Source organism: Diceros bicornis, chromosome 9, assembly GCF_020826845.1.
Source record: "Diceros bicornis minor isolate mBicDic1 chromosome 9, mDicBic1.mat.cur, whole genome shotgun sequence".
Taxonomy (NCBI): Eukaryota; Metazoa; Chordata; class Mammalia; order Perissodactyla; family Rhinocerotidae; genus Diceros; species Diceros bicornis.
This window is the reverse complement of record NC_080748.1, coordinates 58,519,722-58,547,514: the sequence shown is the minus strand read 5'-3', so window position 1 is coordinate 58,547,514 and position 27,793 is coordinate 58,519,722. Positions and strand designations below refer to the sequence as shown.

The following is a 27,793-nucleotide window of genomic DNA, read 5'->3' as shown; positions in this document are numbered from 1 at the left end:
TGCAAGATAGCTCCAAAAGTAATGAAAGCAGAAGGTGGGACTGCAGATCTCCCCAGCAACTCAAAAACCTGGCAGTAATGCTCTGAAGCAAGAAGGAATCCTTCACAGTTCCCCTTTCCATGCTCCCAGTTACCCCTAAAAGCAAGCACTGTTCTGATTTTTTTCCCCTTTATATTAGTTTTGCCTTTTGTAGAACTTTATATAAATGGAATGTAGAATATGTACTATTTTGAGTAAGACTTCTGTTTACTCCTGACAATGTTCTTCATCAATATTGTTGCATGTTTCTGTAGTTTAATCCTTTTTTTTTTTTTTTTTTTGGTGAGGAAGATTGGCTCTGTGCTAACATCCGTTGCCAGTCTTCCTCTTTTTGCTGAGGAAGATTAATCCTGAGCTAACGTCTGTGCCCATCTTTCTCTATTTTGTATATGGAATGCCACCACAGCATGGCTTGATGAGCGGTGTGTAGGTCCACACCCAGGATCCGAACCTGTGAACCCTGGGCGGCCAAAGTGGAGCGTGCGAACTTAACCACTACACCATTGGGCTGGCCCCTGTAGTTTGCTCCTTTTTATTGCTGAGTAGTATTCCATTCATTGTCAGATGCATGCTATATAATTAGAATAATAGTACCCATACTATTTTTTAGTCCCGATTAGTTAATTTAACATAATTTTTCTTTTTAATTGAAAATAGTACATGCGTGCTTTAATAAAAATTCAAACAGTGTAGAAATATAAACCAAAAGTGAATCTTCTAACCTCTTCCCAATTTCCATATGTTAACATTCGTGTAGTATATGTTTATGTAGGTATGTAACTTTTTTATATAGATGGGATCGTATTATTCATATATTACTGTGACTGATGTTTCAGGTAACAGACACTCTTCATATCCTCCCATGTGAGTATATTCTTAAGTAGATTCCTGTTCTTTCCGGTGGCTCCATAGTATTACATTATGTGAATATACTACAGTTTGTTTTAATAGTGCTTTAAGGTGTAACCATTACTTTTTAGGAAAAAAATTAGCTTACTGTCTTAAAGTAATCCCTGCACATAGTTACAAGAAAGAAACCTTACCAGAGGCTTTGAAATGAAAAGTAAAAATCCTCTTTATAATTCCCACCATAGCACTTTTGGTTTTTTTTGTTGAGGAAGATTAGCCCTGAGCTAACATCTGTTGCCAATCCTCCTCTTTTTGCTGAGGAAGATTGGTCCTGGGCTAACATCCGTGCCCATCTTCCTCTAATTTATTTGTGTGATGCCTGCCAAAGCATGGCTTGATTAGCAGTGCATATGTCCGCATCTGGTATCTGAACCTATGAACCCTGGGCCACCAAAGCAGAGCGTGCAAACTTAACCACTATGCCACCGGGCAGGCCCCCAACCTAGCACTTTTAATAATATATAGTCTTTATACTTTTTTTTTTTTTTTTGTGAGGAAGATCGGCCCTGAGCTAACATCTGCCAATCCTCTTCTTTTTGCTGAGGAGGACTGGCCGTGGGCTAACATCCATGCCCATCTTCCTCCACTTTATATGGGACGCCACCACAGCATGGCTTGCCAAGCGGTGCATTGGTGCGCACCTGGGATCTGAACCAGTGAACCCCGGGCCGCCGCAGCAGACCGCGTGCACGTAACTGCTTGCACCACCGGACCGGCCCCCTTAATACTTTTGAAATGGCTGAAATCTGGTTTTATTAAGTGACTATACCATAGTTTACCTAACCATATTGTTCTTATTTGTCATTTAGTTTGTTTTCTATTTTTTTTTACTTTATAAATAGCTCTGCATGAACATCTTACCCTATGTATCCCCCTCCCCCATTGTCATTAGTAGGAATTATTTTCTAGATGTCACCTAATGCTGCTTTTGGAGGCCTTTTTAATATTAAGTGTGTGTTTGAAAGCGGGGCCAGGTGTTCTTGTTGGTGGTGTTTTTTTAAATCTAGTAATTCAGATAAACTTGTTTTATGATGTCATGTGCTGCATTGTGGCCAGTAATTCCTCTTGTTTTCTTGTCTCAACTGTTTAAAAAGAAGTGACAGGAAATGGTATGTCAGTATAAATTCTGGTCTGTTTTTGACTTCTTTATATTATAACTTTCTGCATCCTGCTATGCCTACATTCTCTAATTATTAATTTTCCATTGTTAACTGGCCATTTAAAAAGTTGATATGAAAAAACATTTATAAAAATCTTGAAGTCAGTTACAAATGAAAAATATTTGAGTGATTATAAATTCTACATATAGGTATTAATATGCAGTTCAGCAGATCATTTATTGTTCTTTGTAATACAGTTTTAAATGCAACAACAGGTACTTTCAGACCTATAACTCAGGACCTTTTTGAGGCATGTTTTGTAAGAAATTGTTATTGTGACCCTTGTTATATGTTTATATTCCTTAATGATATCTCAAGTAGTTACTTTACCTTTTCAAAAAGTTTAATTCTTTATAATGCAGACAGACTGTGAAAGAGATAGATCCCATTTTGAAAACTGCTTTTATAAACTTGCAGTTACTAGTCTGTGAAGTTTTTCACACACTTTCTCAAATTGGATTGTGTTCAAGTTTTGAAGCTTCTGATGACATTAAATAGCCCAAACTAGAAGAACAGTTATGTTCTGTGAGGGATTATGACTATTCATGGTGGTTAGGAAGAGGTTTTTTAAACCAGCTAGATTTTGTTGGTTTCAGAGTAGGGAGAATTTTTATTGCCATGCTGAAGTGTTAGGACAATTTTGGGGACTAGGGGACAATTATGGGATACTGGGGAACATTTATTAAAGTGGGGGAGTAACTTGATCAGATCTTGTTTTAAGAAGGATAGTGTGGCCTGTGGTATGTAAAGATTTGATTACATTGTAGCATTTTGGAGACAAGACTGGTTAGCAGTTTTTTATTGTAGTTTTTTGTTTTTGTCTTTTTTTGCTGAGGAACATTTGCCCTGAGGTAACATCTGTTGCCAACCCTCCTCTTTTTTTTTTGGCTTGAGGAAGATTCACCCAGAGCTAACATCTGTGCCAGTCTTCCTCTGTTTTGCATGTGGATTGCCACCTCAGCATGGCTGACCAGTGGTGTAGGTCCATGCCTGGGATCTGAACCTATGAACCTAGGCTGCCGAAGTAGAACGCACCAAACTTAACTACTACGCCATGGTGCCGGCCCCTGTTCTAGTTTTAAGAGTAAGTTGTAAAATGCCTGAACTTGGACTTTGGCAGGAGGTAGAAAGAGAGAGGTAATATTCTTGGAACATATGTACTGAATATAAATGAGGGCCATCTCAGCAATGAGGGTATGGGAGGAAAAGACAACTAGAAAGGATTTGTCAAAATGCTGGAGACATTTTTATTGACCTTTTTTGTGTTTGTGACAGATGTTTGACCTTGTTAGTACAGCTTTATGTTTGTCATAATTGGATTTGACCTAAACTGAGAGTTGTCTTTTATGAGTTCTGGTTAATATGCCCCTGGTTTAGGATGCCCTTAGAAAGTATGATAATTAGTAGAGATTTCTCCGCACATTGTGATTGATTCTGGGGAAAGGGTAGACGTAGTTACCTAGAATCCCTATGAGGGAAAGACTGCCCACCAATAGTAACATTTAACAGTGTTAGAAATATGTACAGATCTTAAGTTTAGAGTCTCCTGTCAATTTAGGAGAAATATATAAAATGTTTCTATTTAGTAGAATTTAGTTATTCTTTTTCCCTTCCGAGGGTTCAAAATTTACTCCAGTGTTTAGAAAAGGGGATTCTATGGCTCTTGAAAAAGACCTAGAGGAAAGAAAATTAAATGTTTTTTTCCAAGTTGCATACTGGATTTTAAAAGTTAACTAAAAGTTTCTGGGAATGGGAAGAGGAGGAGGAGTGCAATGATGGTGAAAGCATAGCATTTTATTCCTAAAAATGACCCACTTTTTCAGATCATATGGTTCAGGGCCTTTGTTTTACAAATGAGAAAACTGAAAAGCCTAGAGAAGTAAAATGCTAACCCGGGATAACATAACTAATGAATAAAGTAAGATAATACCGGTCTAGAAATCTGAAAACCCTTAGGTTTTTGGAGTTCAGTCCGGTGCTTTCTATTTAGAATACCAGACTGCTTCAAGGAAAGGCTGACAGTTTGGCTTAGAGGACAATGTAGGTTTCAAAGGGAATAGTACTTAAAATATTGTAACTAGATTTTAATGCCTTTTCTAAGGGGAGTGAATATAGGCATGTTATAACACTAAATTTTTATTTTATTTCATTCTTTAGTAATCTATTTGTTACGGTGTTTAGCAGATTAGTAAAATGCTTTCATATTTGTAATTACTTCTAATTTGGCAGAGCAGCTGTTCTCTCAGATAAAGAAACTGCAACTTAGTTTCCTTAGTCCTGAGATTTGTGAGCTGAGAAGTGTCTATAACATTTTCCCTTTTTTAATGAAAAATTTTCAACGTGATTTGTTAGCAGTATTAGAAAATTTAGGGGCAACATTGGAAAAAGACCTGGAAGCAAATATATACCATATACAGCCACACAGCATTAGCCAGAACTTTTTTTTTAAATATATTAGAAAATAGGTGCTAAGAGTTTAATTGACTTGGTCAAATTTATGCAACAGAATGACAGAATTAGGTTTTTCAGATTTCTAGTCTTAGTGCTATTCCTTTTGGATAATTCTGCTTCTTCTTGGTCGTGAGAGAAAAATGTTCCCTAGTAGTCTCTCCTCTCTCTTAGTAACTGAAGGGATGAAGTATCTTAGATCTGTTTTGTAACTTAATAGAATATGTATCCACATATAAGTAACTGAAGGGGTGGCCTTTGGAAGCCAGAGCCCTTTCCCAGAGAACTCAACTCTTCCTTAACAATGAATTGGAATGTAAAACATAGACTAAATGTGGAGTTGTGTTGTGGGCTGCCATATCAGCATTTCACCTGCAGTCCTATGTTTAAGGGAGAGTTCTGTGACATGATGCTATAACCACACCCATCTGTGCTCAACTGCCATTTGGGCTACTGCTTTTTACACTGAACAATCTAGCATTTTACAACCTGATTATTAGGTCTTATCCTTGAGAGTATGAAGATTGACTTTGTCTTTGAATTAGACACTTAACTGATACTTTCTAAATAACTTCTAAAGCAGTGGTTCTCAAGTGTGATATGAGGACTTCTGGGGTTTCCTGGGATCCTTTCATGAGGTCTGTGAGGTCTTTACTTTTCCAACTGTATATCTGTGTAAGGCCAGATTTTCTTCATCTATTTCAACCAAAACATATCACAATCTTACCTTTAAGATTGAATGTAAAAGTAGATATAGGAATTGGTCTGTCTTCTTTTAAGCAGACACTAATGTTATTTGCAAAAATGTGAAACATTGTCAGTTGTCTCACTAAATTTTTATTTTGCTGTGGAAATATAATTATTTTTTCATAAAACATTTGACTATTTAGTTTTAGGTGAGGCTATTAGTCATAGATCTCTGCCCATCTCTGCAGTGGAGATATGGCCCAAACTGGGGAAGATGAGTCATTTTCAAGGACCAGTATGATTCTGGGGGAGAGAAGGCCAGGCCCCTTTCTCAGGCTTCACTATCTGTTAGAGTAATGTAAGCCTGGAACTGCTCGAGGGGCCATCTTTGTTGCCCTATGGAGAGGGCCTGCTTGAAAATGAACCAAATTCCAAGGAAAGCAGAATGAAAAGAGAAGGTGCTGGTGGCATCATTTGAATTCCTGCATCCAGCTATGCCTGAAGTCAGCCCCATCGTTGGACTTCTCATTTATTTGTACTAGTAAATTCTTCCTTTTGATTACTGCCCCCCCAAAAAGGGTATTTATGTTAAATTGTAGTGGGTTTATTGTTATTTTAAACTAAAGTAATTTAAAATTGTCTCAGTTTTAATTCTTAATATGCTAAATATTGGTAGATATAGCCCTTCTAAATAAAAGCTCTTTAGAGTTTTCTGTGATTTTTAAAGTGTAAAGGGATCCTGAGACCAAAAAGTTTGAGAACCACTCTTCTCAAGGTAAGAAGGAATTGCTGCTATTTCTTGGGGTAATAAAGAGGAATGAAGGAACTGACTAAATAGATTTTAGTGTTATAATTACATGTATCATGACAAGTTTTTGCAGTGATAAGTGGTTTGTGTGATGTTCATGGATGGATTGTATTTACATACACTTATTTTGTGGTAGTGATTTTATTTTGTAGAATGAAGTGGGTGTGTAATAATTCTTAATGAGTAACCTTTGCTGAAACTAATTACTATGTACAAAAAATCTATTTTTGCCTCCTTATTTCAATTGAATGAAGCTGTGTAGTAAACTATGACAATTGAATTTTTCAGTGTATGTATTTGTTGCAATGGAATTTGATTTTTAAGAGAGTAATCCTAAATACAGAATAATAGAACCATGACTTTGATGCAAATTAGATATTTTTCTTGAATATAAAGTGAAAATTTGGTAGGAGCAGATATGGGTGGATATCTGTATTCTAGAGTTACTGAGTTAACATATTTAAATTTAATTTTTAATTCCCACTGCCACCTCCAGCTCCTCCTCCTCAAGATTACTGAAAATGGAAGCTTGAATTCCATCAGTTATCTTCCACTGAATTTCTAAAGCCTCCAAGAAACTTGAGCAAAACAAACTTCTCTTTGAAATATTGTACTAGAGTATTAGCTTTTTTACTTTACTGTCTTATTACTATTTTGAAAGTCCTGAATTAAAAAGTAAAAACTAGTGTGTGTGTGTGTGTATATGTGTGTGTGTGTTAGGAGGATTAATTACAACCTTTACATCTAGGGGTGATTTGATTTATGTTATTTAAAGTATTACTGAAGAAAATTCAGTTCCTTTGGGAGATTATATTACAACACTTGATTTCCTGCATTGCTTTAGCTTCTGTAACTTGTTTAGTGTGTGTGTAGTCATGCGCTGCATAAGGACATTTCAGTCAGTGATGGACTGCGTATATGACAGTTGTCCCATAAGATTTGTACCATATGGTCTAGATGTGTAGTAGGCTGTACCATCTATGTTTGTGTAAGTACACTCTATGATATTCACACAATGACAAAATTGCCTAACGATGCACTTATTAGAATCTTTCCCTGGGCTGGCCCCGTGACTTAGCGGTTAAGTGCACGCGCTCCGCTACTGGCGGCCCAGGTTCAGATCCCAGGTGCACACCGATGCACCGTTTCTCCGGCCATGCTGAGGCCGCATCCCACATACAACAGCTAGAAGGATGTGCAACTATGACATACAACTATCTACTGGGGCTTTGGGGAAAAAAAAGGAGGAGGATTGGCAATAGATGTTAGCTCAGAGCCGGTCTTCCTCAGCAAAAAGAGGAGAATTAGCACGGATGTTAGCTCAGGGCTGATCTTCCTCACAAAAAAAAAAAAATTAAAAAAAAAAAAAAGAATCTATTGCAAACATGACTATAATTCCCTCCCCAGATGTAGCTGGAAGAGAATGACCCTCTTAGATGGTCACTGCTTTGCTTTTCAAGGGCATTATTAGTTGTATCCTTAGCACAGTATAGTCAGAGATAGATAAAATTTTATTTTCATGCCTTTAAAATCATTGGTTTGAGGGACTTCATAGTGATCTGGATATTTAATTTGTCAGAGTTCATTGAACCAGTTAATTTTAAGTCCTTGTATAGGTCAGAGATTAGAAATCCAAATATTCATGAATACTCACTTGTTCCGTCCCACTGGATTCTTGTTCCTCATGTGTCAAGTAGGTGCAGACCTCAGGCCTTTTCTGTTGGGTTCCCTTGGCCTGGGCTGTCCTTTTTCCAGATAGCCAAAAGACTTGCTTGTACTCCCTTCTGATCCCTGTTTAAATTCTGCTCTGTGTTTAAATATCACTTCATCAGAGTCCTTCCCTGATGATCTTGTTCGTTCATTCCTTCTTCTCCCTCCCTTTTCCTCCTTCCTTCCCTTCATTCCTCCTCCTCTATACTTTATCCCCTTACCTTGCATTATTTCTCCTCAGAGCATTTGTCTATATGACAATACATTGTATGGATGGATGGATGGATGGATATATTGTCTGTTTCCTCCCTACATCCCCAATGTAAATTCTGTGAAGATAGGGACTTTATTTTTTCCAAAGTTGTATCCTTGGGATCTAGAACAGCACCTGACATAGTAGGTGCTTATTAAATATTTTTGAAAGATGAGTGTGATCTTTGGAAGATAATCAGTAAACTATTTTATTCTCAGAATGAAAAAGAAGGGGTCTCTGACAAAAATGAGCTATTGATCTAGTGAGCTAGATTTGTACATATATTCTCTCTCTTTCTCTTTTTCAGTATTCTGTCTCAGGTACTGTGTTAGGCTTAGAGGCTATGAGTAAGAAGTTCTAGGGCCGGCCCCGTGGCTTAGCGGTTAAGTGCACGCGCTCCGCTACTGGTGGCCCGGGTTCGGATCCCGGGCGTGCACCGATGCACCGCTTCTCCAGCCATGCTGAGGCCGTGTCCCACATACAGCAACTAGAAGGATGTGCAGCTATGACATACAATTATCTACTGGGGTTTTGGGGGGAAAATAAATAAATAAATAAAATTAAAAAAAAAAAGTTCTATTTTGGGATTTTGATAAAACTATCTTTTTATAGTGTGTTTTTTATTATAGTGTAATTTAAAAAAATTATTAGTAATATTTATATATCAATAATTTAAAAGAATACTGTATTCTGTATTTCATATATCTGTACAATATCTCATGAATAAAATTAAACCTAAAGATTATACTTTTTCAGGATTGTGAGGCATTTACTATTCAATCCAGTGCTTTTCTACCTGGGGCTGTTCAGCTTATACTTGAAACCATTCTAATGATGGAGAACTCACTTTCTTTCAGTCAGTTTATTCAGCCTTTGGGAGCCTCTGATTATTAAAAAAAGTGCATCTCTATTTTAAGCCAAAATCTATTGCTTCCGCTTACTGGTTCTAATTATATCCCATGGAGGATATATTGCATAAATGTAATCCTTCTTCCTTGTGATAGCCCTTCAATTTTTTGAAAACCTACCAAGTTTTCTCGTGACATTTCAGTTTTTCAGGCTGAGAATCCCTAGTAAGCTGATAATGATATCCATTTACTTTTCTGGTCATTTTCCAAGAATCTGTTTGAGTTTGTTTATACATTTATAAAAGATGGCACCTTAGAAGTGAAAGCAGTGGCACTACCTACTGCATACGAGAGCTGCACTGTTTCCTATCTAGTTCTCAGTTTTCTATTTTATTGCATCTTTATGATTAGTTTTTCCCCAACCATATCACACTATATCTTATTTGACTTTTGTTAATTACAATACTTAGTTGCTCCCCCTCTATCCCACCTTCCACTAGTACTATTGGTAAGTCATGTCTCTTGCCTTTCTTATTTTATAGTTTCTGGTTTTCTTCGTTTGTGCTCCCCACCCCCCACACACAGAAGGGGTAATTGGAGTTGGGGAGCATTGTCAGAGTTATGCTTTATTGGCAGATTATGTTTTTGCTGGGCTAAGAAGTACTTATGGAACATAGAAATCAGTGGGAATTCAGCCTGTTTTCTAAGGTAGGAATGAAATCTGTCACTCAGTATTATTTCTTTGTCCGTAAACATTTTCAAAATCCGATTCTTTTTTTTCTCTCTCCCTGATCTGAAAGAAGATTTCAGCTCTACTTTCCTTTCACACCCTTCCAGAATGCTGGCAATATAGCAGAGGGTAAAGTCTAGCTCTGACAAGCTATATATCATTCAGATCACAAACCTATCCTCAGCAGTGAACTGGTGTAGTAAAGTACCTCATGAACAATCTTGCTTGCCATGGAGACAGTTTTTTAAAATAACTAACCCCTTACTATCTGAATATAATTTTCTTTTGATTAGATAATTTGAACATTTTTACTTCATTTATTTTGCATAGCAGGTTATCATTGCTGGATGTTCAGATGAAGTAACATTTCCACTTTTAATTAAAACAAATAGAAAAGAGAACACATATTTTTACGCTCTATCCCTGATCCATAATGTTTTGGTGTATTATTAAACTTCCATAGTTCAAATTATTTTTTACTCAGCTATAATTTGCAAGTACATACCTTTTTTTTCTTTTCAAAAATATTGAAATAAAATGAAATGACTTCTTATAGGGCTTAAGAAAAATTACCTCCCAAATGCAATTTGCTGTTTTGCTATTAAATGTGCAAGTACTTATATAATTGCTTCTACTATATAATTTTCAATCTAACAAATTTTAAAAAGTAATCTTTTCAGACTGTTTCAAGCATTTAGAATTTTTGTGTATGGTAGTTGATTTGTTGTAGCTTTTATTGTTTCTTAATCAGATTTGAATTGCTTCCTATAGAAGATGTTGAGCAAAGATTGTTCAAGATTTCTGTCTTGCCGTTTTATAAAACTGTGGTCTATAGACCATAATAATTACAAAGTTACAAAGTTCTTTCTCCAGATTTTTGGCTGCTAACATTTTAATTCACTTTTATAGTGTTCTATTTAAAAGATAATGGAGTGGGAATGGAATAGATTTGATACTTAGTTAAGAGAAATGTAAGATGACAGTTAAGTCGTTAGAAAGGCAATTATTAAACCAATATTTGATCAAATTATAGCATTTGGACTCTGTGTAAAGACTCTGAATTTGTTTATTAACATCAGTTGCAATGAAACAGTATAACACAGTGATAGTATTATGTATCATAGTGATTTCCAGTAAACTGAAGTATTAGTTTAGCTTGATGTCTAGTTAGGTTAATGTTTAGTTGATTTTGCTTATTCAGATTACCTAACATGAATATTATTTCATGGTCTCTCAGTATTGCCAGATATAAGTATATCTGTAGATATATCATAACGTTATTGTCCCATTTCTTCATACTTATTTCATCACAGGTCTAAGTATTTCCATGCTCTTTATGATAAAAACATGAAAAAATTAATTTACCATAAATTATTTTGTGTGTATTTAAAATAAAATTTGTTGGTATAAGTAAGTATATTGAAATAAATATCAAAGAAAAAGTTTTTAAAAATCTTTCACATTACCGTTGAAATGAATTTTTTTTCTTTCTTCTTGTTTAGGTTATAACCCACTTCACGTCTTTGTAAATAAAAGGAAATAATCTATGAGAAAAGTCAATTTATGATTACTAACAAATTACCCTGAGACTTAACCTTCTATTGCAGCAGACATTTATCATCTCATGACATTTATTATTCTTATGGGTCAGGAATTTAGGACCAGGTTGGCTGGGTATTTCTGGCTCACAGTCTCTTATGAGATTGTGGTCAAGCTGTCGATCAGTGCTCCATTCTTAAGGTTCCACTGGGACTGTAGAATCGGCTTCCAAGCTCACTCATATGTGACTACTGGCAAGAGACCTCAGTCCTCCCTGCCGGTTGACTGGAGGCCTCATTTCATTGCCACACGGTGCTCTCCATAAGGCTACTTGAGTGTCCTTGGAACATAGCAGCTGATTTCTCTAGAATAAGTGATTCCAGAGAGAGAGCAAGGAGGATGCTACAATGCCTTTCATGACCTCGTCTCAGAAGTCAGACACCATCACTTTTGCCATATTCTGTTTGTTTAGAAGCAAGTCACTAAATTGAGCCCATTCTCAAAGGGTGGGGAATTAGGCTCTACCTTTTGAAGAGAAGAGTGAAGAATTTGAACATGTACTTACCACAGTGATGGAGACTAGGGAGTCTTAACAGCATGTGATAAATGCTATACTAGTTCCTTAATAGAGTAGTTGTCAACGCTGACACTATCAGATTTATTTCTGCAGCCTTTATAAAACAAATATAGCAAAACAGCTGGTTGAATTAAGCCTATTGATTCGTTTGCAGTCAGGTTTTCCATAGATGTTTTCTACTCTGCAACCAAAGCTGTCCACTGTCTTTAAGATGTACTTTTTGATTGAGTGACCTATGTTACTGCTATACTTTTGTAGAACTGTTATTTTCCAGGTATGTGGAGACATTAAGACTTTGAGTGAATGTATTACAGTATTTTCCAGCTTTAATGTATATAGGTTCTTTATTAATATTCTAGCATTTGAACTTTTGGTAGAACGTGTGGAATCTCTATTTGTGTTTATTATTGTTAGAGTTAAAATTGCTAACAATTGTCACAAGAAAGAGCAATGAAAATGAATTGAAGGATGTCATGTCAAATGTATCATGTATGTATCTGTTTTTCCTCAAATGAACTATTATTGAGTTATCCTCTCCTGCTCCACCCTCACGCTGCTCTTTTGTAGTCATCTCTCATACTTATCTCATGCACTGATTCCCTAGTCTTTTTTTTTTTTTTTTTTGGTGAGGAAAATTAGCCCTGAGCTAACATCTGTTGCCAGTCTTCCTCTATTTTGTATGTAGGTCGCTGCCGCAGTGTGGCTTGACGAGTGGTGTAGGTCCATGCCCGGGATCCAAACCCATGAATCCAGGCTACGGAAGCAGAATGTGCTGGACTTAAATACTATGCCACGTGGCTGGCCCCTTTCTGTCTTTTTTTAAAGCTGTGATTGTTAAGCCTTTTTGTGTCATCAGTATCCTTGGAAAGTCTAATTTACTGAGCATCATTTATGTTATTGGCATGAAACTAAACTACTGTTTTTATGCTACCAAGCTAGGAAATTAAATCAAAGCTGGGAGGTTGATTCTAGGTTGGGATTTTGCTAAGCTGGTGACATAGAATGGTGGAAGGAAAGTGAGGCAGACGTGGTTGAGGAATTGTTTAGAGGCTGCTTGAAATAATGGACTTTGAAAATTAAGCTGGAAAGAGGAGAGTACAAGAGGAGGTAAGTTAGAGGAACTGTGCCTTATAGGGAGGTAGAGGCATTGTGGTGGGTTTTTACTAGGAGTAATTGTACGGATAGGGAGTTGGTGGCTGTAACAAGGTGTTTATAGCGGTAAGTAAATCGGAGGTCTGGTTTTTGGGCAGCTCATTGTATGAGGCAATCTAGTGTAGTGGTTAAGAGTGTCAACTTGGGAGTAAGAAATTTAGGTTTAACCTTGGTTCTTTTACCAGCTTCCTTGTAGTTTGGGGCAGTTTGCTTAGCTTTTTTCTGAGCCTCAATTTCTTCATCAGTAATATGAGAGCTAAATAGAGTATGTAAAGTATGGAGTGCAGTTGATGGCTCAACTAGGTGTTCAGTAAATGTTAGTGATTAGCTATTGCTGTAATTTTGTTTCTACTTACCCTGACTTGTAAAATGATCTTTAAATACATAACAATTTCAGCTTAGTTGAAAAACAGTTATCTGGTTTTTGAATTGTATAGAGAGAGTTCAGGCACCAGAAACTTTTTTTCCTGACCCTGTTCCTCCTTGACTTAGAACTGCCCCCCCCCCCACAACAAGAAATCATAGTTATTTGTTTGTACTTCCATATATTTATTATTCAGACGTAAGCCAATCCAAATGTATAATTTCTCCTTTTTCCCCACAGAAATGGTAACCTACTATACAAATTTTTTCTCTACCTTGCTTTTTAAAGTTAGCAAATTAATATGAAAATTTCTCTATGATATGAAAACTCTTCCTCATTCTTTTTTTTTGTCCTTTTGCTGTATGCCATTACCTTGAATAGATTTAGTATAATTTCTTTTTCCAGTCCTCTGTAAATGGACGTTTGCACATTTTTGATTTTACAGTCAATGTGACAATGAATAACTTGTATACATGTCATTTTGGACGTGTAAGTATGTCTGTAAAGTAAATTCATAGAAGTAGAATTGCTGGGTCAGTTGCATTTGTGCAACTGCCATACCCTAGGGGCTACCAGTTTACTCACAGCAGCCACAATATGTGAAAACTGCTTGTTTCCCCATAGTCTTACTTCCGGGATATATTTTCATATTTTTAGATTTTGCCAACTTTATAACCAAAAAATGATATTTCAGTATAGCTTAAGTTTGAATTTCTCTTATGAGTGAGGTTGTACTTTTACTGATATTTGAGTCATTTTTGTTTCTTTTTCTGTTTAGTATTTTTTTGTATCCTTTGTTTTTTTCCTCTTAATGGTGTTGGTTTTACTGATTTATAGAAAATCTACCTATTAGGAAAACACCTTTTGTGATGGGTTAAACTATTTGAGCTTTTTTCTCATTTGTTTTTTCACTTTTTTTCATTCTAAAGTTTTTCCTTTTTTTTTGTATAATCAAATTACTCTTGTGATACATGGATTTTCTGTCATAATTCAAAAGATCTTCATTACTCCAGAGTTATAAAATAACTCTTTCTTGTTTTCTTCTAATACTTTAATGGCTTCATGTTTTCACAGTTTTATATTTATTGTGATATATGGAATAAATTATGGATCCAATTTGGCTTTTTAAAAGATAACCGCCAAGTTGTTTCAATATCATTTATTACCTAGTTCCTCTTCCTCGTTGATTTGGATGCCACCTTTATAAAATCTAAATTTCTGTATATATTTAGATCTATTTCTAGACTTTCTTTTCTGTTGTTAAAATAATATACTGTGTGATATGTTTTCAAATTTCCCTTTATTGCCCTCTCTCTCAGGATTTTACTGGCTATGATTTGTCTAATTCTGGGGGGGGACGCCTTTTGGTATTTTATTTGATATTTGGTATTTATTAGTATTACCACACTATATTAGTTTTTTGATGTTTTGATGTTGTTTATACTTTGTTATAACTTCTGTTTTTAATTAAAAAAAAGCTTACTGAGTTTTTAAATACATATTAGTATATATTTGGGAGGATGCTGAATGATGACTACATATATCATGTAAAGTATATTAATATAAGAGGGAAGAACTTATGTGTTCTTCATTGCCTTCCATGAGCCAGGTGCTTTTGACATATATTAACTCACTTATCATACCAGCTAAATCAGTTTGTAACTGGAATTTGCAGAATGTGCAGTTGTTTATGGCTAAATTTCCTTGTATGTTTTTTTCTTCAGCTGTGATGCAGATCCATCAGCCCTAGCAAAATATGTTCTCGCTTTGGTAAAGAAAGACAAAAGTGAAAAAGAGTTAAAGGCATTATGTATTGATCAACTGGATGTATTTCTTCAAAAAGGTAAGATCTTTGGTTTAAAAATAGTACTTTATTTTAATTAGTTATTTAAGATTATCCACAGAGTATTAAAGGAGTTCAGTAAGAGACAGGCTCTAATTGTAACAAAGTTGAACAAACAGTATTCTTACTAGTTATATCCATAGCTTACTTATAATGGAAGCCTTTTCTGTCATTAATGTCCTTATGCTCTTTCTTAAAGCATGCTGATAGTTTTTCTTAAATGATCAAGAAAATGACTTAATGCTTGTTTATTTAAAGATAGTACTCCTTAGGAAACTACTTTGAATATTGTCTAACACAGTGCTTCTCAACTTTTTCTTCCCTTTGCCAACATCTAGATAATGATGGTATTTGTGTTTGGCACACTGAGGGGATATGTGGAGACTAGTTATGGCTCCAGCCATTCTAGTTAGAGCTTAGTTAAGGCTCTGGCCGTTCTAGCCCCTAGCACTCTAAAAATTGAGTGGATTGGTATTACCACAGGACTTGTGCCATGGCATACTGGTCAGGAAGCTATTGGTAGTATAACTTCTAGATTTGTAAAAGTTAAGATATATTTCATCATACTGAAGTCTGATGTGGAGAATTAGTATCTTAGCAAACGTCTTTGATCAATGGTTTTTGGTTTTATTTTTAGAGACACAGATATTTGTGGAAAAACTTTTTGATGCTGTGAATACAAAGAGTTATCTACCTCCTCCAGAGCAGCCATCATCAGGAAGCTTAAAGGTAGAATTTTTTCAGCACCAAGAAAAAGATATAAAAAAAGAAGAGGTAAGGATTTGTGATAAACCTTACATGTTCTTTAAAAGCATATAAGGAATAATTAAACTGCGTTTTGTTTTCTGTATCTGTGTTTGGAGACCTCAAGTCCACGCCCAGGTTCGATGATTTCACCAGGAGCGCTCACGGGACTCAGCATATATTCATACTCATGGCTGTGATTTCTTATAGCAAAAGAATACAAAGCAAAATCAGCAAAGAGAAAAAGGCGTATCGTGTGGAGTCTGGGAAGAAACAGGCATAAGCTTCCAGAGGCCTCTCCTAGTAGAGTCACACAGGAGCTCTAACAAGTGATGACATGTGTGAACCAGGGACGGTCATTAGAGTGCCCAGAGATTTTATTTAGGGCTGGTCACATAGGCACCTTCTGCCTAGTATGTACCAAAATTCCACATTCCCGAGAGGAAAGCAGGTATTTAGCCTAAAGCATATTGTTTAACACGAACAATTCAGGCATAGCGAGCTGTTATTATCAGGGAATAATGGGAACCCTCCAGAAATCAAAATTCGTAGACACCAGCAAATGGCCTACCTTGCAAACAGGCCTTTCTAAGGATAACGGTCTCAGGCTTGCTTGTAACTCTTTTCTGCACAGTATCTTATAGCTGTGGACTCTTAACTGTCTGTGTTCTATGAAAATAATTAGATTGCCAATAGATCTGTTTGCTTTTGTCCTACGTATATTTTGTAGGGGACTATTTTTAAGGTAGTCAAATGAAAGGACCTTCACAAGGCGATGGAAATGACTTCATACTTTTAAGAGGTTTTGAAGTTTTTACCTTTTATACAAGACTACCATTCTTGTTTAATAATCATATGATAATTCAGATCTCCTTAATTTGGTGTTTAAAAATTGTAATTCTAGCAAAAATATTGACAATTTAAGCCATGACATTACTGTGGTTAGCCTAGCTTTGGGTCAGATAAATCTTGGTTAAAATTTTGGCCTTACCAGACCCTGCTTTGTGACCTTGAGAACATTACTTTTCTGAGCCTTAGTTTACTCAGCTGTGAAATGGAAATATTACAGGGTTGTTGTGAGGAATAGTAAAATAATGTCTGTAAAGCACTTGGCATAGTGTGTGGCACATAGTAGGTTCTCAAAAATAGGTAGTTGCTGTTACTGTTGAGACGTTGTTGTGTGGTGGGAGATGTGGTTCTGGTTGTGACCTTTGGTTTTTTCCCCTCATACTCTTTTTTTTTTTTTCCAGATTATATAAGTGATACATGTTCATTATGTAACTATATATACATATATAATATTATGTAGTAATTCTCTAATGTATTTTTATCTCTCTATGTCTGAACATGTACACATGTATATGTATGTAGTTATACATACACATGCATAAAACACCTCCATCTCATCTGTCTTCGGAGAAAGACCAGAAATAAGTTTAGAACTGTGCATATTTCATACCTAGCAGTATAGAGGATCTGTTAGTAAGGAAGCGAGATATTGGATATTGTCTGGGCAACTGCATATGCTCCATAGAGATAGACAATACTTTTAAGTTTTCCCACTGATGGAAGTTTGGGTTGGTTCCAGATTTTTGCTATTACAAATTATATTTTAATTCTTCAAAAATCTTTAGTAAAATCGTGAGCTCTTGGTTTGAGAATCAGTAAGAAGTCTTTTCCCCCAAATAAGTTAGTGGTGAAGCCTCAGTCTTAGATCTGTTAATATAATATTTCACTACAGTTTTCTTTACCAGTTGTGAAGGATATTTATCTCTGATCTTTCAGAACTGTCAAAATGTCGGATGCCAGTCAGGATTTAAAATACTGTGGGTGCGTAAAAGTTCCCAATTGGGCATGTGCTGTGGAATATGATGATCTGTTAACATAAATTACTTGCGAGAGCGCATTGAGGCAAATAGAAAGGAAAAAGTGCATCTGGAGGGTCTTATTTGTACCCAGTTTTTTTTGGGGGGGGTTGTGAAGTAGGTGGGAAGAGGAGAACAAAAGTATTTACAGGAAAAAAAAAGCAAACTGTTGAAAGAAGTCTTTTAAGCAGTGTTTCCCAGAGTTTGGTCTGTTGATAGGATTTCCATTTACTTTATTATCCAACATGGGCCGCTTTTGATAGTGAGAGGCTCTTACCCAAAGGGATGCCAGAACAATTGGCATAAACTGACATGTGTTTTATGTCTTACTATGCTTTGACTACCTGCATCAGAATATCTTAGGGTTCTTACTAAAAATGTAAAATTTTGAGCCCTATCGTATTTACAGAAGCCACATGTTCAGTATTTCCTGAATTTGTTTATCCTCTAAATCCTTTTTTTCTGTTTCTAGTAACACCTATTAATGTCCTATGGAACCAGTGTTCTGGGTAGTACAGCATGGAAAATTCTGGCCAAGAAAAAGTAGCAATGATCAAGAGAATGTTTTCCAGTGCTGCTTTCTATTAATCATATAGTATGAATGGGGGCCCCTCATAGGAAGGAGGAATATGTAGCTACCATACTACTGTGAGAAACTGGAGAACTATTTCACCTTATATAGTTTCTCACATGTTCTCTTTTTCTATGACTTGGTCAGTTTTAATGCATTCTCCTGTATACCCTAATGTGTTTGGTGCCAGACCAAATCCATGAAACCAAAACATGAATGTGTGTTGGACTTTTGAAAGAAGGACTTAAAATTGGCCTTCCACTAATTATGTTAAAATGAAGACACTTGCTTAAAATGTTTTCTCACCACTCATATCTTAAGATAAGCATTTATGAGTTTCTTCACCATTCACTTTAACTTTCAGCAAGCCTCTTTTATGGTTAAATTAAATGATTGTACTTAGAGATTAATTTTGTATGAATGTTTTTAGAAGAGGACAATTTTGCTTCTCTATTTTAATATCAGTTAAGTCATTGAAATGCTAGTAACATGGCGAGGAATAACTGTTGCTAAACTTATACACATTTTTTCTTTGTATATCAGATCACGAAGGAGGAAGAGCGAGAGAAGAAATTTTCTAGAAGGCTAAATCACAGTCCTCCTCAGTCAAGCTCTCGATACAGAGAAAATAGGTGATTGAGTCATTGAACCATGTTCAGTGTTTAGACATTGGCTATCTTTTATATGAGTGTTTAGACTTGATTATCCTTTGTATAGGAGCAAGTAATGTCTACTTTTTTATTCATCTAGGAAAGTGTAATTTGGTCCTTTTCTACCAAGAGTACGTAGTCGGATTTGTAGGTCCTGGAAGTGAGATTTATAACAGTGCTTGGCATATATTAGTTATTGTTATTATTTGTATTCCTAACTTCAAATTCCAGTGAAATGTTACTGTGAGACCTTTTTTGCACAAAGCTTCCCTTTAGTGTGAATAAATTATTTTTCCTATTAAGGCTTTAAAAGTGTTTAAGTGCAGTGTGTGGGATACATGCCTATGAGACTGTCTGTACAAGACAATATATATTATAAGATATATGTACAGATGCCTAAACGTGTAGATGGCTTTGTGTATAAGACTAAGGATTAAGACGTTAAGTTTTTTTCCTTTAAAAGGATTTTAGAGTACTTAAACAGAACGTGTTCAGTTTTTCAGTTATTTGAGTTTGCTATATTTGTAATCTGATAGTGGGTTAAAGAATCATGATGTTACAAGAATTAAATATGACTTTTGCATTTAATTACAGCTTTTCCTCTATCCACTTAAAAATTATTTACATAAAAGTGATTATATATTTCTTTAGAAGTCGTGATGAGAGGAAAAAAGATGATCGTTCTCGCAAAAGAGATTATGATCGAAACCCTCCTCGAAGAGATTCATACAGAGACCGGTACAATAGAAGACGAGGGCGAAGTCGCAGTTATAGCAGGAGTCGGAGTCGAAGTTGGAGTAAAGAGAGGCTTCGTGACAGGGATAGGGATAGAAGCAGGACTAGAAGCAGAAGCAGAACACGAAGCAGGGGTAAATAATCCATATATATGTATATTTTGGTTGGCATTCTTTTATTGTGAAAAAAACTCATTTGTGAGTTTTAAAAATTGTTTTAATTTTGTCAGTGTTGTCTTCATTTTTTCTATTTTCATGTATTTTGTGGTCCAAGAAAATGCTTTTTAAAAATTTCTTTAAAAAATTTTATTTCATGTAAATTAAAACCACAATGAATTACCACTGCACACTCCATCAGAATGACTAAAATTAAAGCGACTGACTTTATCTGGTGTTGGTGAGGATGGAGATAAACTGGAACTCTTTGGAAAACACTTTGACAGTATCTTAAAAATGTAAACTTACACCAAATGACTCAGCCATTCTACTCCTAGGTATTTACCTAGGAGAAATGAAAGTGTATTTCCACACAAAGACATGTATGCAAATGATCATGGCAGTTGAGAGAAAGATACCGTACAAAAAAGAGTATATATGTCTATAAAATTTTAGAAAATGGAAACTAATATATGATGCCAGACAACAAACCAGTGGTTGCCTGGGATGGAGTAAAAGAGGGATGGATTATAAAGGGGCACAAAGATTTTGTTGGGCATGATGAAGATGCACAGTATGTACATTATTTTGATTGTGATGGTTGGTTTCACAGATGTATACGTAGATCAAAATTCATTAAATTGTATATTTTAAATATGATCAGTTGATTATATATCAATTATACCTCAAAACTATTAAAACAGTTAAAAATTTTCATTTCAGATGTGTATATTTGCAAGAGAATGTCATTTCCATCATGTATAGTTTTTCTTCCAATGTGTATTGTTGAAAGGAAGATATTGCAGGCAATAAAACAACTAAAACACTTTTGAGTAAAACACCTTTACTCAAGCTTAGATTTTTTGCTACTCTTGCAATCTTTGTTGTTCAGTCACCTTCAGCCTTTAGGAAATAATATTTATGGCCTCTGTATAAGCCCTGTCCTTCTGTTATTCTTAGTGTTTTTTCCTCCTATGATCTAAGTGTACTAGGCCTCTCTGCACATTGCTTCACTTAACTAATCTCCTTAATACCTATTCTCTTCCCTTGGGACCGTATACAGCCCAGTTAATTTCTTTGTTCGTGTTTAAAATGAACTCCATTTTCTTCCTCTTTGCTCATCCATTCTTATCTTTAACAAATAGTGTTCACCGTAAAAAGCCATGCTAGGATTTTTAGATGAATAACAACTAAAAATATTCATCACAGAAAAAATAACCATACTTTTATTGAATATTTTGTTTTGTGGGCTGAAGTTATGTATACTAAGATTGCAATGAAGAAAATAAAAAATCTCTTTTCTATAAACAGAACTCCAAGAAAAAACTCATTAAGTACAGCAACTTTATGTGTGATTTTATAGTTTAGGTCATATTGAAAAGAAATAGCTTATCTTGGAACATTGTGTATTCATTGAGTAGTTTTTAAAAGGAAAAGATGGATTGTGTAAAATCTGAACATTTTCTCTGTTTAGCAAAAATATCACTATTTCTTAGATCTGTGACTTTTTTTTTTTTTAATAGAGTATAGTTTTATAAGTCGTTATATTTTGTTGCAGAAAGGGATCTGGTAAAACCTAAATACGACTTGGATCGAACAGATCCATTAGAAAACAATTATACTCCAGTTTCTTCGGTACCTAATATTTCATCTGGCCACTACCCTGTACCTACTTTGAGCAGCACTATTACAGTAATTGCTCCTACTCATCATGGTAATAACACTACCGAAAGTTGGTCTGAATTTCATGAAGACCAAGTGGACCATAATTCATATGTAAGACCACCAATGCCAAAGAAACGATGTAGAGACTATGATGGTAAGTCTTTCAATTGTTTCATGAAGTATTGAATTAATATTTCCAGCTGACTACATTCTGTAAGTTTAGGTCACACACAGTTATTCCAACCTATTGGAAATAGTGGGAAACTAGTCTTAAGCACTTTATGAATTCCTCAATATTACAAAAATCTTTATTAGTCATCATTGACTATTGAATATCAATTTAAAGATAGTGTTTATTTTCATGTAAGTCTTAATATATTTTTTGAGTTTACCAAACAAGAGTTGTATCTACTGAGTTATTTATCAGGGAATCTACTACCAAAACATTATTCACCAAACTCAATTATTTAGAAATGAATGGTTACTGGCATGTAAGTAGAACCTAGAAATGTGAGTATCACCTATGTAAAAATTTTATAAATGAATTGAAGACTCTTAAGGTTTACTATAAAAGTTTTGTAGATTGTATTAAAGTTGTAGTTGCAATATACGTGAAGTTTTAAGTGAGAGATTTAAATAAAGGAAATTTCTAATGACAAAAGTATGTATAAGTTTTATATCATGTTTCTAGGTAGGTGTCCTCATTTTAATTTGATGTTATTTTTTTTAGTGTGTACGTTAGCGATATTATCACTTGGTAAGTGTTTTATATTACTGGAAATTAGATAGGTCTTGCGATATGGTTAATTATACTTGCCCGATATTGAAAATATTCCTATTTTTAAATATCTTACTTTTGTTGACTTAGAAAATTAATATGTACAGCACTTTTCATGTTTGTTTCTAACTATTCTTCCCCACAGAAAAGGGTTTCTGTATGAGAGGAGACATGTGCCCTTTTGATCATGGAAGTGACCCAGTAGTTGTAGAAGATGTGAATCTTCCTGGTATGCTGCCTTTCCCAGCACAGCCTCCTGTTGTTGAAGGACCACCTCCTCCTGGACTCCCCCCACCTCCACCAATTCTTACACCTCCACCTGTGAATCTGAGACCCCCAGTGCCTCCGCCAGGCCCATTACCACCAAGTCTGCCACCTGTCACAGGTAAGTAAATAAGTTTGTTTGCTTGTATTTATTATCTATCCATTCATAGTCTTTTAAAAAAGTTAATAGCTTATGTTTGCTTTTGTTAAAAGTATCTAAAGTAATCCTATAGATGCCTGCTAGAAACTAAGAGCAAGATACTCCAATTTGGAATATGCCCCCACTTTGCAGACTATGCCAAACCTATGGTTTACTGTGATTTGGAGTGGCCCTGAATTACGCACATCCTTGATGAATCCCAGCTACCTGTGGTTCTTTATAGCTTAAGACAGACCTGTTTTGGAGTACATTAAAAGGATAGTTTTCCCTAGAAAACTAATATATTTGTAAGAGCTTGGTATTTGTAGATATTATAGTTTGATAAATGAGAATATCATGCTTGGATGTACAATAACTTATTTTATTTGTTTGCTTTCAGATGATATTTCTTATTCTTTGGTTTTGACAGGACCACCACCACCACTTCCTCCTTTGCAGCCATCTGGCATGGATGCTCCCCCAAACTCTGCAACCAGTTCTGTTCCCACTGTAGTAACAACTGGCATTCATCACCAGCCTCCTCCTGCTCCACCCTCTCTTTTCACTGCAGGTGCAGTTTTGGCCCTCTCTATGTTCATAATGTAATATAGTTTTAGAGCAGAGTTTTAGATGAGGAATTTAAAAATGTTTACAGAGTGAATCGCTCTATCAGGTCTATTTTTCTTACTAAAATTATGTAGAATAAAATGTAGACATGCTGAATGTACATTAAATCTAAGTCCTAGTAACGATTTTTTTTAAAACTGTTATATTTTCTTTTTATTAACATTTTTATTTTCATAAAACTAAATTTTCTTTTTAATGCATATAAACTGTGTTAGTTATTTAGTAATAATTAGTTTACTTTTTCTATTATCAATATAAGAAATTACCAAGTGGAGTTTTATAATTGTTTTTTAATTACAGTTTTTGTATTACCAGATACATATGACACAGATGGCTACAATCCTGAAGCCCCAAGCATAACAAATACTTCCAGACCTATGTATAGACACAGAGTGCATGCACAAAGGCCTAACTTGATAGGACTAACATCAGGGGATATGGATTTGCCACCCAGAGGTACTGTGATTAATCTTTTCTTCTTATCATTTTCATAATATCAAGAGTGGCAAGACATCTTTAACGAACCAGTTGGTCCTGCATTTATTGGGGTTGAGTAAAGGATGATGATTTTGTTTATTCTTTGGATCTTTTGTCTCCCGTGAGAGAAGAGGTAACGTGTGGTTCCCTGTGTATGCTATTGGTGACACTTTATTCTACCATCTAAGGGGAAAGAAATTTCCCAAAAGTACTTATTTTTTTAAGGTACGTTTTGGGGGTATTTTCTGTCATTTGCAGTCTTAATTGGTTCATTTAAACTCTTGAGAGGAATGCTTTAATTCCTGAAGATAGATTCTTTCATAGTTTGGATAATAAAATTAGCTGTACAAACTTGTGCTTAATATGTATTTTATTTTTATTTACTTTTGACATGTTAGAATTTGATATTTGTTTGCTTATAATAAAAGAATTATGTTTTAGGAAGTGACTATTAGCTTTTAAAATTTTCTTAGAGGAGACAGACTTTTGATAAAATTTCTAAACAGGATAAGATATTTAGAGTTTAGACTGATACAGTTACAAGCCAGGGCAGCAAAAGTGCTATACTAGAGGTGTAAACTGATATGAAAGTTCAGAGGAGGGAGAGAGTTCACATTAATTTGCAAGATGGAGCATTTGCTACAGATAAGATTTGATGCAGCGAAGTGAGGGATTGTCAGACACAACAGAAAATATTATGTAGGACAATAAAAATACATCTTTTTCCCTAATTATTTTAACTTATAAATCTCATTTTCTTTACAGTCTTTCCTTGCTGTCTTTTTTTCCTAGTCAAAAAAAAAAATCATGCCTCATCAATTGTGAATAAAAATCCAACTTATTTAAATAAGTAACAGTTAATACCTAATGTGGTTTAGTAACTTGTGATTACTTATACTTGGCATTTTTTAATTTGTTCATTGGAAACTCAGATTCTGAGCATCTGCCTTGAGTGTTCCGAGAACTTTTTGTGATGGAGGTAGGAGGAACATTTTAATTTATACTCAATTTAATTTATATTCTCCGGGGCCAGCCCGGTGGTGTAGCTATTAAGTTCTTGCACTCTGCTTTGGCGGCCCGGGTTTCGCAGGTTCGGATCCCGGGCGGGGACCGATGCACCGCTTGTCAAGCCATGCTGTGACCATGTCCCATATAAAGTAGAGGAAGATGGGCACAGATGTTAGCCCAGGGCCAGGCTTCTTCAACAAAAAGAGGAGGATTGGCAACGGATGTTAGCTCAGGGCTAATCTTCCTCTCTCTCTCTCTCTCACACACACACACACACACACACAAAATAAAAAATAATAATTTATATTCTCTTTGAGATCACAGAATAGCATTTCATGTGGATGCCCCCTTTTCCTCACACCTTTTAAATTCTTGAGGTATTCTAATAACTGTCATTAACAACAACAACAACAGAAAAAAGATTTTTTCACCGTTTCTATGGAAGGAATATAAGATTGCTTGTAATTGAAAAGTAGCCACTTAAAATTGTGGCTGTTCATGGTTTTTACTCATTCCCTGAGTCTCCTACCTGACTAGCTCAGAGAATAATACCCCATCCTTCTTTGGGTCACTACTGAGCAATTCTTTTCATCATACCAATGCTCCTTGCTTGTACTGGAACCTCCCACATCAAGTCATCTCTTACCTTGCTGCTTTGGAGTGGCATAAATATATGCCACTACAGATCAATATTTATTAGACCCATTCCAATGTCAGGCCAGTTTTTTGTTGGTGATCAAGAGAAGGAAGAGAGATCAAACCTCTTGCATATAAAATCTTACCATGTAGAAGTTTATATAGTAATTTCAACTCCACGTGGATGTAGTTACAAGTTAACGGAAGTGGCCCTATTAAGAGAGAAGTGTTTTGTATGCCAACTTAGGAATTTGAAAGCTTTTTCCCATAGAATCATTGTGCATAGTGATTATTTTAGTAATGTTCTTTAGATACATCATATGCTGTTTTTGTGACTGGTTTAGGACTATATTCTCCATTAATAACATTGTTTTTATGTACCAGACAACAGATTGTGCAACCCGTTTAAATTGAGGGTTACGTATACTTCTATTTCCTTGTCTTTTTTCAGTCTCCCTCCCCCCAAAATGTTCTCATCTGTTGCCCATTTGGTTTGAAATCTGTCCTGGATTGTGACAGATACATGATTAAAAGCTTGTAATATTGTTCATTATATAATTATTATACATTTCTAATAGCCTATAGATGGCCTTAATTTAAATTTGTAAGACTATTATGTGATAATTATAATTTTATGCTTCATACTTTAAACCTGATGGAGAATTAGCGTTTCATATTAAACAAATGAACAAAATTTAAGTTCTTTGGTGCCTTGCAATTACTAATATAAAAGTGACCTAGAGGCCCCAATAATTGTTCTTTCCAGATTTCTAAGGAGGTGGAGGACTTGATAGATGCTCCCTTGATTGGGTATAGGTAGGAAGAAGGGCTAAGACGTTTTCCATTTGCTGTCAACAAAACCAGTGCTGAAAATTTTAAGCAGAAAAACAATTTATTGTAAGGGTATTTGGAGAAGAACACAGTACATATAACTAATAGACACATTAGGTAATTGTATACCAAGAGGAACTTGCTTTTGTGTATTTAACACTTCCTCTTTTAAAAAATAACAGTGAAAGAAAATCTGACAGAATACAGATGAGTTGGAGCAAACACATCACAACTGCTGGGGGAAAAACATACCACTGCCTCTTTTAGTGAACTTTCAGTTAAAGAACATATTAAAGTAAAAGAGAATATTGGATAGCTCAAAGACTCTCCAAAGGGGCCAGTGAACCAGGCTTGGGAGGCAGGAATAAGGCCAAAAATCCTATTACAGAACTGGGCAAAGAAACCTCAGCTTGCACTGTGAACATCACTAATGCTAGATACTGGATGTTTCCACCTGATCTGCTGCGGAGATGTAGGATAAGTCAGTTAGCCAGAGAAAGTGGATCGATAGAGCACATAGACCCTATAATACTTTTGAGAAACTCAAAGAACTTTTTGACTAGAACAGAGGGAGTAAAGGGTGTGGAAGGAGCTAAGAAGCCAATTAAAGGCATTTGAAGAATTTTAGAAAAGAGATGATAGTAGCCAGACTAGGGTAGTAACACTGGCAAGAAAAGATTTAAGTTTATCGGAAAGAATTGACCACATTTGTAACTTATTGGATTGTGGGGCTTAGAATGATGGTAATGGAGAGCGTGGAAAAGAAGACACCACGTTTCTGCTCTGGATAATTGGGCAGATGATAATATTTATTGAGAGGAAGAACAGATTTGGTAGGAAGATAAATTTAGTTTTGGAAGTATTTAATTTGTTGTATTCCTGGGGCATTTGAGTAGAATGTCCAGTGGGAGATAGGATCTGGAAGTCTGAGGTGTATGAGAGAGAGTTGGCTAGAAAATACAGATTTTGGACCATGAGCATGTAGAACAGTGGCCTTAATTTTTTCTTCTGTAGTAATAATGGGAGGTAAAGGGATATGGAATTGAGGCATACCCAAAGCTGCAAGCCTGACTGACATAGATTCCAAAAGCCTTTCTCATGTGTTTCTCATGCTCCCCGCTTCCCTTTGAGAATGAATGAATGATGAATGAAGCCATGGCAATGGATGTCTTAGGGAGATTGTGTAGAGTGAGCTTAGAAAGCCCAAGTAAATAACCTGGAGACTGCCAACATTAAAGCCGTGGGCAGAGAAAGGAGAGCTTACATAGAGCACTGAGAAAATGAAGCCAAAAAGGTACAGACGAAAGCAGGTGGTGGAGAGTCCTGAAAATTGAGAGAAGATAATATCTAAGAAGGAGAAGAAGGTGACAGTGTTAAATGCTCTTGAGAGGTCAACTGAGAGAAAAGCTGAGATGTATTCATAAGCTTAAGCAGCAAGTTAGGACATCGGCGATTTTAGCATGAGCAAGTTAAATGCAGTAATGGGAGCAGCTGCCAGTTTTCAGAGGATTAGTGAATGAGTGGGTGGTAAGGAAGCAAAGTTAACAAGTCTAGACATCTCTGAGGAAGTAGCTGTGAGGG

The 27,793-nt window shown here is 35.6% G+C and overlaps 1 protein-coding gene across 14 annotated transcripts in view; it reads left to right on the top strand.

Moving 5' to 3' along the window:
• RBM26 (RNA binding motif protein 26) overlaps positions 1–27,793 on the top strand; it is a 98,403-nt gene that overhangs the window by 20,839 nt on the left and 49,771 nt on the right. For 6 of the 14 annotated variants that reach the window (XM_058548358.1, XM_058548351.1, XM_058548362.1 and 3 more), the window contains exons 2-9: positions 14,949–15,067; positions 15,705–15,841; positions 18,791–18,879; positions 19,549–19,766; positions 21,346–21,606; positions 22,376–22,615; positions 23,034–23,204; positions 23,561–23,716. In XM_058548358.1, coding sequence (XP_058404341.1) covers positions 14,949–15,067; positions 15,705–15,841; positions 18,791–18,879; positions 19,549–19,766; positions 21,346–21,606; positions 22,376–22,615; positions 23,034–23,204; positions 23,561–23,716 — 1,391 coding nt within the window. The remainder of the gene's footprint in view (positions 1–14,948; positions 15,068–15,704; positions 15,842–18,790; positions 18,880–19,548; positions 19,767–21,345; positions 21,607–22,375; positions 22,616–23,033; positions 23,205–23,560; positions 23,717–27,793) is intronic. The other 8 variants (XM_058548361.1, XM_058548360.1, XM_058548356.1 and 5 more) reach the window with 3 other exon arrangements.